Source organism: Silurus aristotelis, assembly GCF_946808225.1.
Source record: "Silurus aristotelis genome assembly, chromosome: 15".
Taxonomy (NCBI): Eukaryota; Metazoa; Chordata; class Actinopteri; order Siluriformes; family Siluridae; genus Silurus; species Silurus aristotelis.
Genome location: NC_139588.1, coordinates 11,621,990 through 11,634,264, shown reverse-complemented (window position 1 = coordinate 11,634,264; position 12,275 = coordinate 11,621,990). Strand labels below are relative to the sequence as shown.

The following is a 12,275-nucleotide window of genomic DNA, read 5'->3' as shown; positions in this document are numbered from 1 at the left end:
AGATGCTGAAAGGGGCACAGAGGATTACTATTAATTATTATTATTTTTTTTTAAACAAAAGCAAAAACACACGCCACAATATAACCACCTAAATTTAAAGAATTACTTGCGTCAAGGTGAAAATCATTCAACATAAAAAAAAAAAAGATGAACTTTGATTACATTACTGTTTTGACTGTGGGATGCTGTATACTTGTATAAAACCTGCCTATGTCAACTGGCATAAATAAAAGGAATGGCATTGTAAAAAAACAAAAAAAATTAATTCAAAACAAAACAAATATAAACCCAAGTAATAATAACAATAATAATAATAATAATAACAATAATAATAATAATAATAATTTCAATCATAATTATAATAGTAATAAAAAAAGTGTGACTTGTCTTAATTTACTAAATTCAAATATACACAGCGACTCCTTTACTATGTACAAATATTTACAGATTTCTTTCTTTCTTTGATCAAATACCTCGGTGGTACAAAACGGGAGACAAGCTCCCTTTGTGATCTACTGGGGTTGACCTCGGCAGCGAGAGACGCAACGGGCTTGTCAGAAGGCACTTGCTACCAACTCAAAATACTGCAATCCTTTATCGCTTAAGGAGTGTTCAGCCAAGACAACAGACACAAGAGAAAAACAAGGCCACTTCGCAGGCACCGACCTGCGAGCTGAGTAAGGCAAGCATGGAGCGAAGAGAGGTGGCGAGATGAACGAGGGAGGGGGAAAAAAAAAAAAATCCAGAGAAGTTCTCACTTCTGTCTATAGGGCCAAAGCACTTCAGTGGCACGCCCAATCCAAAATACAGGCCACTCACAACAGAACGAAACCAGAATCATCTGTAAACAGCAACGAAAACGTCTTTACACAGTTGAGTTTTTCCTCAATTTCCTGCTCAATTTTTTTCAGCAGTACATAAAAAAAAAAAAAAAAAAAAAAATCTCTTCCCCTTTTCTTTTAAAGAAAAACAAATTCACTTCAACTGTACAGAAATAAAAAATATATCAAGGGGAAAATCTCAGACTCAAAATATCTCCACTTAAATAAAAAGAAGGTGAAAAAGTGGGAAAAAAAAGTTCTCCATCTCTTTATTTCTCTCTCTCTCTCTCTCTCTTTTAAACCCAACAGTCTGTTGTATTCTTTGTCAGAAAAAGAGCCTCTCTCTGTGTCCGGGTCTGTGCAATAGCATCTATACATTCAGGTCTTTGGGGTCTTGGTCAGTGGTGCTGTTTTTGTTTTTCCAGAGGTTGCCTTTGAGGCTGCAGGCAGTCCGGTGGGGGGCTTTGAGGGGCGCATTGCTGCTGTGTGTGGTGCAGATCAGCTCGCTGTTTAGTTGCACTGTTGCTTTTGAGTAATTCTGGATAGGCCTCTTGCCGCCTTCTGTCCCACACCACTCCTCGCACAATTCTAATTCCTCTTCTTCGCCATCCTCTTCCTCCAGCTGATCTTCATCACTGCTTTTGCACACCCGCTCGGCGTTGCCCATCAGCTTGGTGCGCTCGTATTCAGCATCCCGGTTGTCCTTGTGCTGCTGCCGCGTCACCGGCCGCAGTGGCTCCCACTGGTTGTTGACGCTTTCCTCCACAGGTGCACGCCTCTCACGCTCTTTTCGGCGCTTACGTGTCCACCACACGCACACGATCACACAGAACACCCAGAGCGCACAGAAGACCACGCACAGCACGGGCACCAGGTAATCTGCGTACAAAGAAAGCAGCATTTTTCTTTATGATTATTTATAAAAAAAATACTGTAATGTAAAGACGACACTATTTTGCTAAACTTTTGCAGACACTTGGTCATAATTACAGTATGTGCTTTTTGAGCATCACATTCCACATTTAGTCCCATATTTGCTCTTATAAATCCCTCCACTATTCTGAGAAAATTTGTGAGCGATTGAGAGATTTGTGCTCATTCAGACACAAGCGTGTTCATCAAGTACGGCATATTTGCACAGGGGCATTGCCATGCTGGAGAAGTTTTGGGTCTCCTAGTTTAAGTGAAGAGAACATTTTATTCTACTGCATCCAAAGACATCGTATGTAACTTTCTTTCGGCTTCTCCCATTAGGGGTCACCACAGCGGATCCTCCGCATGTTTGAACGCTGGATGCCCTTCCTAATGCAACCCTCCCTATTTATCCGGGCTTGGGAGTACTGAGAGTGGCTGGGGTTGATTCCCTGACCGGGGATCGAACCCGGGCCGCAGCCGTGAGAGCGCCGCATCCTAACCACTAGACCACCAGGGACCCAAAGACATCCGATGTAGTTTTGGGAAATAACCAAATATGGCTGGGAAAGTCAGGAGTCCAAATACTTGTACTTATTTGAAGTAAACATATAAACAAATAATAATAATAATAAATAATATTAAAAACTAATTACTAAAACATCTGAAAATCACTAATGTATCAGTAATTATTTAATAATGTCAAACTAATTCATTCTTTGATGATCTCAAGAACAAAGAACAAAAAATTATCTTAAGAGGAACGAGACTCAGAAGCAAATCCACCCTTTTTCTACTTCAAAGCTTCTCAAGATTTGAGGCAACTTTTAACCTTTTGGCTCGTAAAAATTACTGAACTTCCATTAGAGAAAGCCTTGTCATTTAGGACTCTTTAGGAGTCTTTACTGCCTGAAAGCACGCAGACAGTGACTTCAGCTTAGTCATGCTAGTCCCATGCAGTGTCGACTACAGTGAGAGAAAAGAGGATGAATCACACTGGCTTTATGGGCTCTGCTCTCCAGACGCCCCCCCGTCATAACCGTTTAATCTGTGTGAATTGGTGGACACTCACCCACAGACTGAGGCACGACCTGAGTCTCCACTTTGACCTCGATGACAGCCAGCATGATGGTGCTGTTGTGGCGCTTGGACAGCGTGCTGACGATGGTGCTGGCCGCCTCCTGGATCCGACTGTGGTCAGGCTGCTCATCCTGCTGGAAGGACTGAACAGAGCCAACACTGGAAATGTTAGAAAAGTGTGTGTGTGTGTGTGTGTGTGTGTGTGTGTGCAGAGACAGGCTGACAGCAAGACAGGAGGAAGTAGCAAAAGACGCACCCTGCAGGAGATCCTAATAGAGAGTAAGAGAACGTGTATTGGCCATCTAAATACACTGTACAGAAAAGTGAGTTTTGTTAAAAAAGTGAAATGGAGACACATTGGACAGCGAATGTGTAAGCATGTGAGTTCAAATGAGAAGAAGGAGGAAGCCAGTATTTGCAGTGATTACAATCATTTCATGCCTCAGTCCTATTGATTTTTATTCAATCTCCAACATGCAAAGACCTGCAGCTCAGCATACCTCAGCAGTTCAATGAAGCTGTGAGTCAGCTTGTTCTAATGTGTGTATTGCACATAAATCCATATCAGAGCAAAGGCACTTAGCAATCCACATAAGCCACAATGACTCATAAAAAGACGCTGAGATGCAAAGCTTTCAGATGCATTACATGTATGAAAATGAGCTTATGAACACGATTATCCAAACAGTTACGCATCTCAAAACTCATAATGGAGCCGGTCAGATAAATCGCTGGAAAACTAAATAAACAAACTGAGCTACTGACACTGCATGCCCCATTCATAGGGGAAAGACAGATTTACAAAGACGGAACCTGTGGTTTTTACTTCCGTTTCCTCTTCAAAGTCAAATTACAGGCTTTGTGTATTGCAGGAAAATGCAGACTGAAGTAAAAGGGATACTGGACATGGCGTCTGTGGGAAATGCTCAATATAAATCATTTCAACATAAAGACCCAATTTGCAGAGGCAATACACACTATACTGCATGTGGACACATGATCATAATGCTCATAACTGGGTTTTCCAAAAACCTCTGGAAACAGTTTGTTTAGAACTGATTGAGAACTGAATCGAGAACTACCAAATATGTTCCAGTCAGACAATGACCCTGACCTAGTAAAAATCTTTCTGAAAAAGACAAGGAAGTCAAAGCAGCAAAGGGGGAACAACTCAATATGAATGCCAATAGATTTGGATATATAGTGTGCGCTTTTAAAAGTAACTCGGTGGACTCAAGTGTATGTTGTAACCAGGGATCTTCACAGTCGACACACATACACACACACACACCCTGTAAGACAAAAATTAATAAATGACTTACCATGGCTACTTCTACTGCATCTTGGTTAGAGTAGGAGAGTTCACAAAGAATCAACAGAGCATCGTCTTTGGCAAGGTTCCGTGTAGCAGCCAGGTACCTCAGCTCCGAGCATACATTCTCCACTGTCGTACCCTAAGTGAGGCATCAGTAGTTACTATCCGAGCATACTATTTGCCCATCCGCTATTAAATTAATGTTAATAAATTCCATACTCACTGTAGGTAGCTTGTCTCGATTGAAGATGAGTGTAATTCGTGCACAGCTGTTGCCCAGGTAGCCTGTATTGGGTTCACACTTGGTGTGAAAAGTTGGCTGGATGTCAGGACTTGAGCAGAAGCCCCAGTGGTGGCACGGGGGAGAGAGGCAGGTGAGGAAGTCATGCTCTATGCACTCGCGACCCGCTGGACACATGTGATGTTCCCTCCCGGGGGCTCCTGGGAGTAGGCAGGGCCGTCTGCCACACACCACCTTACAAACGGTTACACAAATTCGAGGTCAATCCCACAATTAAGTGAAAATATCTATTTCTATTATTATAAAATAATTACACATTCAAGGCCATTCTTACACTAAAACCAACACTTCGCATCCCAAACAATGAATTGCCATTTGTTTGCACAATAAAATGATGACATAGCAAGTCTAGCGCTGTTCCGTGCAAAATACTAATTAATTTGTCAAAGTAGTCAGAGAAAAAGGTCACTTTTACCTTTGTACACTCTACTTTGCCATTAATACACTGGCAGGTGTTGCAGTCTTCCTCCCAGCGGCTGCCATGAGGAAACTGCAGGCCAGTATAATGACACGTCTTCCCAATGCCTATGACTGGATCACACAAAAGAGAATCTCGAAATCAATTTATACTGAAATATAAGACAATCAGTATTAGACAATACTCATAGCTCATCTCAATATAGAACAGGGATTTGGTTTATACTTGGAAGGCAGCGCAGAAAAGTAACTTACACTCTTGGCATCGAGGTCCAGAGCGGCCGAGTGGACATATGCAACGGAAGCCGTTGATCTCGTCCACACACGTAGATCCGTATGCGCAGGGAGACGACTGGCATTCGTCAATGTCTGAGAAAACATTTGTCTGTATATTAAAGTATATGAACTGTAAGTATATATAAAATATATTTGACTTCTATGGAACGCGCAATTCAAACGTCTGATAATGTACGAATACACAGTGAGTCATATATACAGCTCCCTGGGATGGCTTTCCAGACATTAAGTCAGGAAAATAAATGGAATCTTAGGAGACCACTTTCTGTCAGAGGCATCAACGGTCGGATGAGACAAAGAGACAGCTCCTGGACAGCGGCGAGGAATTTCTTCCAGCCCTTAAATAATTCATCTCTTCTGTCTACGTGTAAGCAAGGGTTAACCTTTGCTCCACAAAGAGGTCAAAGTACACAGGATGCTCTGTAATTTGGCATTCATCGTTCCCACTTTTCCTCTTCGCGGATACTCACTGATGCGGCAGTCAGGCCCGGCGAATCCTGGGGCGCACTTGCATCGGAACCAGTTCACGCCGTCCACGCAGATTCCTCCATTATAGCTGCAGAAAGAGTAGATGCAGAATTGTCAAAGGAATTTATTAAGACAGCACTGATTGGACATAATTTATGCGCTTTATGGCAGAAATGAAGCAACATAAAAGAAAGCAAAGAGAAACAGAGAAAGAGAGAGAACTAAAGATACAGAGCAAGATAGGAAAGGTTACAAAAGGCCTCATCCCATTCATCAATACTGCACTTTTCAGATGCTAATCCCTGCTGGCCTCATGCTGGGCTACCCTCCCTGTCCCCTCCTCCCTTTTCCCGTCCCTATCTACAATCCCTTGCTTGCGGGTCAGTGGGATAGAATGGCAGGAGGGCAACGAGGGCTACGGGAGAAAGAGTCATCCCGCCTCCTCCTCCCAAATCCCTCAAGCCCTCACCGCTGGGGGCACCCTTTTAGGGCCATCGGTTCTATTGTGTGCTCCATTAAAACCATCCTGCGCTCTCCCATGTGTTGGCTTAAGGGAGATCTTCCCTTGGCTTTACAACACCCCTTCCCATCCTTCAGCCTGTCCAGCCTCCTCCTCCTCCATATCCGTTCACAGAGAATGGAAGGCAAGAACGGGGGGTAAAACTGGGCAGAAAGCCATGCAAGAGGGGTTATTCACAGCTGGTGGTGTTGTACAGGGAAGGGGAGGGTCACCCCAGACAGCAGGGACAACAGAACCACCAACAGCCCTGATTAGAACAGAGTAAATATGGTGGAGGCGGGGATGCTGCTCACTTACCAAGGGTGAGGGTTGCAGTCATTGGTATCTGTTAAGGACAGAGAAAAAAACAGAAAAAAGAAAAGGTCAGTCAGGTAAAATCTTGTATTAATTTAATATATTATTTTAAAACAACATAAATTATAAAATTTTTAAGTATGGGAAGTGGAAATAGAACAAAAAAGAAAAAGAAATTAGGTACTGACTCTGTGAACAGGTAGGTCCCTCCCATCCATCCTTGCAGATGCAGGTATACGTGTCGCCTCCTCCCACACAAGTTCCTCCGTTGACACACGGACTTGATGCACACGTGCTGTTCTTTGCTGAAGCACATAAAGAATAGGATCAGATTAGTATTTTCAATTCAGCTTAATCCACATAATACTTCACTCCAATGTTTAAACATCAGAGGGTCAGAAAGCTTACCTGTGTTGCAGGTGCGACCACCCCAGCCTGGCAGACAAGCGCAGCGGAAGGTGTCTCCATGGTCATAGCAGGTGCCCCCGTTAGCACAAGTACTAGAGTCGCACTGGCTTTCACGTGAGTGGCATGTCTTTCCCTTCCAGTCGTCAGCACACTCACAGTAGAAGTCGTTGATCAGGTCTTGACAGTGGCCACCGTTCTTGCATGGGTTCCTGCTACACTCGTTCACATCTAAAAGATAGGAGAGCAATGTGAGACCGAACCAAGAGGGGACAGTTGAGAAGGGAGGTGATGGTGATGATAACGCCGGTTGAACTCACTGAGGTCGCAGAGTTTGCCCTCCCAGCCATCAGGACAAAAGCACTGGAAAGAGTTGACACCGTCTATGCAGGTTCCGCCATTCTGGCATGGGCTACTCACACAGTCATTGACGTCTGAAAGAGAAAATGAGGGATTGCTGGGGTAAGAAAACATGTCAAGTACAACAAAGCGAATTATAGAAGAGACAAGATGGTAGAAAGACTCACTTTCATGGCAATAAGTGCCAGTAAAGCCAGGATCACAAGTACAGGTGAAGTTGCCGCCGGGCTGACTGACACAGTGGCCATGAGACCCACATACATTGGATGAGATACGCCTCACTCCAGCTGTGGTGTTGCTGGCCACAGTGATTGTGCAGCTGTCAATTACTGTGAGCCAGAGAGAACTGTGATCAGAGTTTTTTCTATGTACTGTAGAGCATAAATCAGGATATATATATATATATCAATTACCTTGGCAGGGGGCAGTCCTGCAGTGGTCCTTGCGATCTGCACAGGTCTTCCCCTCGTAATCTTCAGTGCATGCACAATAAAAATCTCCCAGCATACTATGGCAGGTTGCGTCATTCTTACACGGATTGTGCTCACAAAGATTTGTGTTCCGGCTTTGCACCTACACACACAGGCAAAACAAAAGGCAAAAGAATAAGCAAAATGGAGAATGAATGAACAAACAGCGCAGCGGACCAGATAAGGTGAGCAAGGCCTTATTTAGGGTCTTTGCTCCTAAAGCCTCAAATCCTCTTAAATGATAGTGATAAACAGAGCGGCGTAAACTGTGGAAGCCTGCCAGCATCTTACAGATGAGGATGAATGTGATGTCACCTTCACACCTGAGACTGAGCAAAACAAACTATAAAGCTGTACTTATTTATCCTTCTTTACTCATTAGCTTTGACCTCTAGGCCACATAAATAACATAAGACAGAGTGGGGCTAGGGTTAGGTCCCAACATTTGCACGATATTTCAGAATTCAGGGCAGGGAATACTTTGGACAAAAATCTGCTCTTCTTGTGCAAGCCACTAGCTCCACACTTTGTCAGGACTATATTTCCAGTTTCCATTATAGACAAAACATCTTCAAGAGGGATGAACTTGGAGTAAATTCAAACAAGACACTTAGTGGGACCGATCCTGCCAGTTGCCATGTAAGGCGTTTTGTTGGGCTGCGGCCTGGTCATTCTTCCCCTGCTGCGTGTCTGAATTGGGCTGTCTGTGGCCACCCCTCTGCTCCGTCGAATTTATTTATTTTATTAGGGATGTTCAGTTTATACAGTGGGAGGCTAAAGCCTGTTAACAGCACTTATCCATGCAAAAGCTGATGACAGAAATGCAGACGGCTTCAAAAAAAAAAAAAAAAAAAGTCCATACAAAGCTGCTCCAGTACATGGAATTTGGCATCTATTTTAGCTGGATCTTCAGTCACCCAACACTCAATATTAAATGTAGAATGTTAGCTGGCAGTTATTCCACAGGGTATCGCTTTAGGGCGTGGCTGTTGCACGCCACTGGCTCAAGCTCTAAAAACAGGCTTGAGTGCAGATGTTCATGTAAATGGGCATCACAGATCAAACATTTGACCTGTTCATCCCACATGCCATCTATGAACGAGGAGCCCGTCGCAGGCGAACAGGAGCGTAAAGGAACGCCGAGCACGAATTGAACGTGTAAAAAAATAAATAAAATCAAGGCCTTCTCATTCCTGGGCTGTGCGTGGGCAGCCAGCCAGTCAGCCCCAAAAAAAGAGTTGCCTCATTCACTACGTTCTTTATTTTTAGCCTGTACAGTAAGCCAAGACTGGCTCCGGACCAGCTTCTAGCACCTCCACAGAGATCCACTTCAAACTCTCCGCTGGGTGGCAACAGGCCCCAGACTGGGCCATCATTAACAAGACAGATGGCAGGAATATCCCACTTTCACCTTTGCTCGAATAGCACCGCTGATCAAACCTCCATTAAGGCTTTGAACAAATACATGCTAATGTGAAGCCACCCAGTTTGTTTTGCTAGGAGTGTCCACTTTCAATTCAGTTTAATAACAATTGACCACCGGGTAACAGTCTCTGATCATAACATGGTCAAATCTGGCTTGCTGTGCTGTAGCAAAAGCTCAACTTCAGCTAAAAATCCGTGTAAAACATTTCTCTTATGTTATATTAGACAATCAGACAGGTTGCATCCAATTCTCAATTCAAACACCCACTCATGACAGTCACCTCGCACAGCATCCCAGCGTAGTCAGGCATGCATTCGCATACGAAGCTGTCCAACACCACGTGACAGCGTCCACCATTCTGACAGGGGTTGCTGTCACATTTGTTCCTTTGGATCTCACAGTGGGTGCCTGTAAAGCCTGGAGGACACTGACAGTGGTATCCACCCAGTGCCCCTTCCTTTAAAAAAAAAAATACAAATACAATAAATAATAATTATCGTTCATTGCAAATAATGAGATGGAAATGAAATATCAGCAAACGACATTGTTTTATTTAATTAAAAAATAATGGCAAGTGAGAAAGTTCTACCTTGCAGGTCGCACCGTTCTGGCATTGTCCATGGCAGCCATTTACATCTATGTGGAAAAGAGCAAACCAAACAGTAAACAAAGTGAAAACAAACCAGGGTCCGGGTGGTTAATATTTAACAGCATGCAGTTAAGATGACGAAAAGTTTGGATTAGTAGGCCAAACGCTAGTTGAATCAGCACAAGTTAACAGACCACTAAGCAGAACGCAAGGACCCAGCATGCAACAGGAGTTGAAGCCTATGACACCATATGTGGTGTATATATCTCTCCAGAGTATCGAGTGCCTAGAGAGGAAACCCTGGCTGCAGAACGGGTCACCCGTGTGTGTGAATGCGTGCTCGGATATCAGAGATAGAGAGAAGAAGAAGAAGAAGAAGAAGAAGAACGGTCTCAACGCTAAAGAGTGTGGAAAGAGAGCTGTGGCACAGGGAGCAGAGGAGAACATGAGAAGATACTGACTGATGTCACAGTTCTGTCCAGCCCATCCTTGAAAGCAGTCACAGTGATATCCACCAATCAAATTTTTGCAAGAGTAAGCATTTTTGCAAGGCTTCCCCATACACTCATTCACGTCTGTGGATTAAGGAGAGAAAAAAGGAAGAATGAAGAAAAAAAATTATTGAAAAAAAAAAAAAAAAAAAGTCCAGGAAAGTGAGAGGAAAAACCCACAAGATCTCTTGCTTATAGCCACCACCATCAAGCACAAATGTGTTGCAGCCTGTAACAATTAGCAAAACAATGCCTATTGTACTTTGTATCAGGGTTTACCTTTTACTCAATAACAAGACAATCAATTTCCACACAAAAGATTCATTAAATTTCACCAGAGAAATAAAAATGGATCGTGACCCTCTCAGACCCTTCTGTAAAAGAGCCCAAGCATATTAGGTTGATTAAATATTGAGCAGGGGCCCCTGGCGAGGCACCTGTTTTTTGGGAAACCTGACTCTGAGCTTCAGCGGGGCCACGAAACGCGAGCCAAGGCTATGGTTTGACCAGTAAGCTGAGCTCTCAGGCTCCGGTTCCCTTTTCCGCACTTGTTTACAGGTCATCCTCTGCTTCCTCTTTTGCATCCTACACTTCCTATGATGAGAGCATGAGGGGTACAAAAGCAGCACATGTAGGAAAGGATGACAAACTGTTCTCGCTACGTCTGTCCTGTGTGCACTGTACACGCTCCTATCCTTTCTCCACTCGCTGGCATCGAGTTACGTTCCGTTTCTCATAAAGCCGCAGCGATTACTCTCCTGTAGCAGATATTGCTAGTCATCCACAGTGCATGCAGCTGCAGTGCTCGAACACAATTACATTTACCAAGTCAGTCCACATCACTCACACATGCATCATCAGCCATGTTTGCCAACACAAGATAGTAGGATGTAGCATGGAAAACTACAATTGGGTACTCTATTGTATTAATTATAAATGTTTAAATTTTTCTGAACGGTCTAAAAATGACTAATCCTTTAATCCCCTCAAAGTTCTTTATCGTTAGAATAATTATCATTATAATAATTACCCAAAATCATTGTTTTCTACAGCATTACTGTCTCACATCTTTACATAAAAGGATATTTACTCCATTTTATTGCAATCAGAAAGCTTGATCGTTTACTGTTTAACCTTTTTACATGCATAAAGTAAAAAATACATGCAGACATGCACCTCAATGTCCTGGACTATGCAAGTGAGATGCTCAATATGGCATTTGATCTGCCCCCTCTTTTAACAACATGGAGTAAACTACTTGCTGAAAGACAATGGAATGACCTCTTTCTCTTTCTATTGTATTGTATTTATGAGGAGCATCTTATACTGAATTAGTCATTAGTTTGAGACCTAATATGTAGCACAACCACAAACAGTCGCACCCTGACAAAATAAAACACTTAGTTCACTAATTCATTCCAATGGAATGCAGTAATCATGCATCATTCTTACCAATCTTGCAGGTCTTCCCAGTCCACTGTGGAGGACAGAGACACTCGAAGCCGTTATCCAGGTCGATACAAGTCCCCCCCTGAGCACAGGGACTAGAGGCACACTCGTCCATGTCTGCAAACCAAAACAAAAGTTCTTTTCACAACCATGAGCGAGATTGCCTACTGGAAGTTCGCAGCTGACTGAGCTCAACTCTTAGTTCTCTCAAAGCAAGGTTCATCATTAAACCATTTATGAGCTTGATGCACCAAGTGGATTCGCATGAACAGGATTTTACTGCACAGTAAATGAGCAGAAGCTTTCCATATAAAACATTAAAACTCCGATTATGTGGTGGGTGGCGGTCAGCAAAATCAGTGTTAACACAGACGTGGACACACCAAGAAACAGAGACACAAACAACACAGAAAACCCTAAAGTGCGTCAATGAGAGTAAGAGCGCGCTGCTGACTTCACACTGTAGAACCATTAATCAAAATCTGAGCTGATTAGTTAGTGAGAGGATAAGATGCCCAATCCTCAAACTTCTGATGCTGGTAAAATAAGGGATTGCAGGACGTTAATGAGCCAAATGTAACAATGAAAGGAAAGCAGTTAACAACCGTTTTTTCCCCCTTATGTTCCTCCCTATGTTTTCATTATGGATCTATGGGATTG

General features: G+C 43.2%; 1 protein-coding gene across 2 annotated transcripts in view; it reads right to left on the bottom strand.

Annotated features, from left to right (window-relative positions):
* Positions 1-448: 448 nt before the first annotated feature.
* Positions 449-12,275, bottom strand: part of jag2b (jagged canonical Notch ligand 2b) — a 33,650-nt gene continuing 21,823 nt past the window's right edge. Inside the window, exons 9-25 of one of the 2 annotated variants that reach the window (XM_083562055.1) lie at positions 11,619-11,732; positions 10,137-10,250; positions 9,676-9,722; positions 9,367-9,543; positions 7,604-7,763; positions 7,358-7,519; positions 7,151-7,264; positions 6,834-7,061; positions 6,614-6,730; positions 6,429-6,456; positions 5,614-5,699; positions 5,102-5,215; positions 4,845-4,960; positions 4,352-4,603; positions 4,136-4,267; positions 2,806-2,956; positions 449-1,700 (exon numbers count right to left, since the gene is read on the bottom strand). In XM_083562055.1, coding sequence (XP_083418181.1) covers positions 1,192-1,700; positions 2,806-2,956; positions 4,136-4,267; positions 4,352-4,603; positions 4,845-4,960; positions 5,102-5,215; positions 5,614-5,699; positions 6,429-6,456; positions 6,614-6,730; positions 6,834-7,061; positions 7,151-7,264; positions 7,358-7,519; positions 7,604-7,763; positions 9,367-9,543; positions 9,676-9,722; positions 10,137-10,250; positions 11,619-11,732 — 2,621 coding nt within the window. In that variant the 3' untranslated portion in view covers positions 449-1,191. The remainder of the gene's footprint in view (positions 1,701-2,805; positions 2,957-4,135; positions 4,268-4,351; positions 4,604-4,844; positions 4,961-5,101; positions 5,216-5,613; positions 5,700-6,428; positions 6,457-6,613; positions 6,731-6,833; positions 7,062-7,150; positions 7,265-7,357; positions 7,520-7,603; positions 7,764-9,366; positions 9,544-9,675; positions 9,723-10,136; positions 10,251-11,618; positions 11,733-12,275) is intronic. The other variant, XM_083562056.1, reaches the window with a different exon arrangement.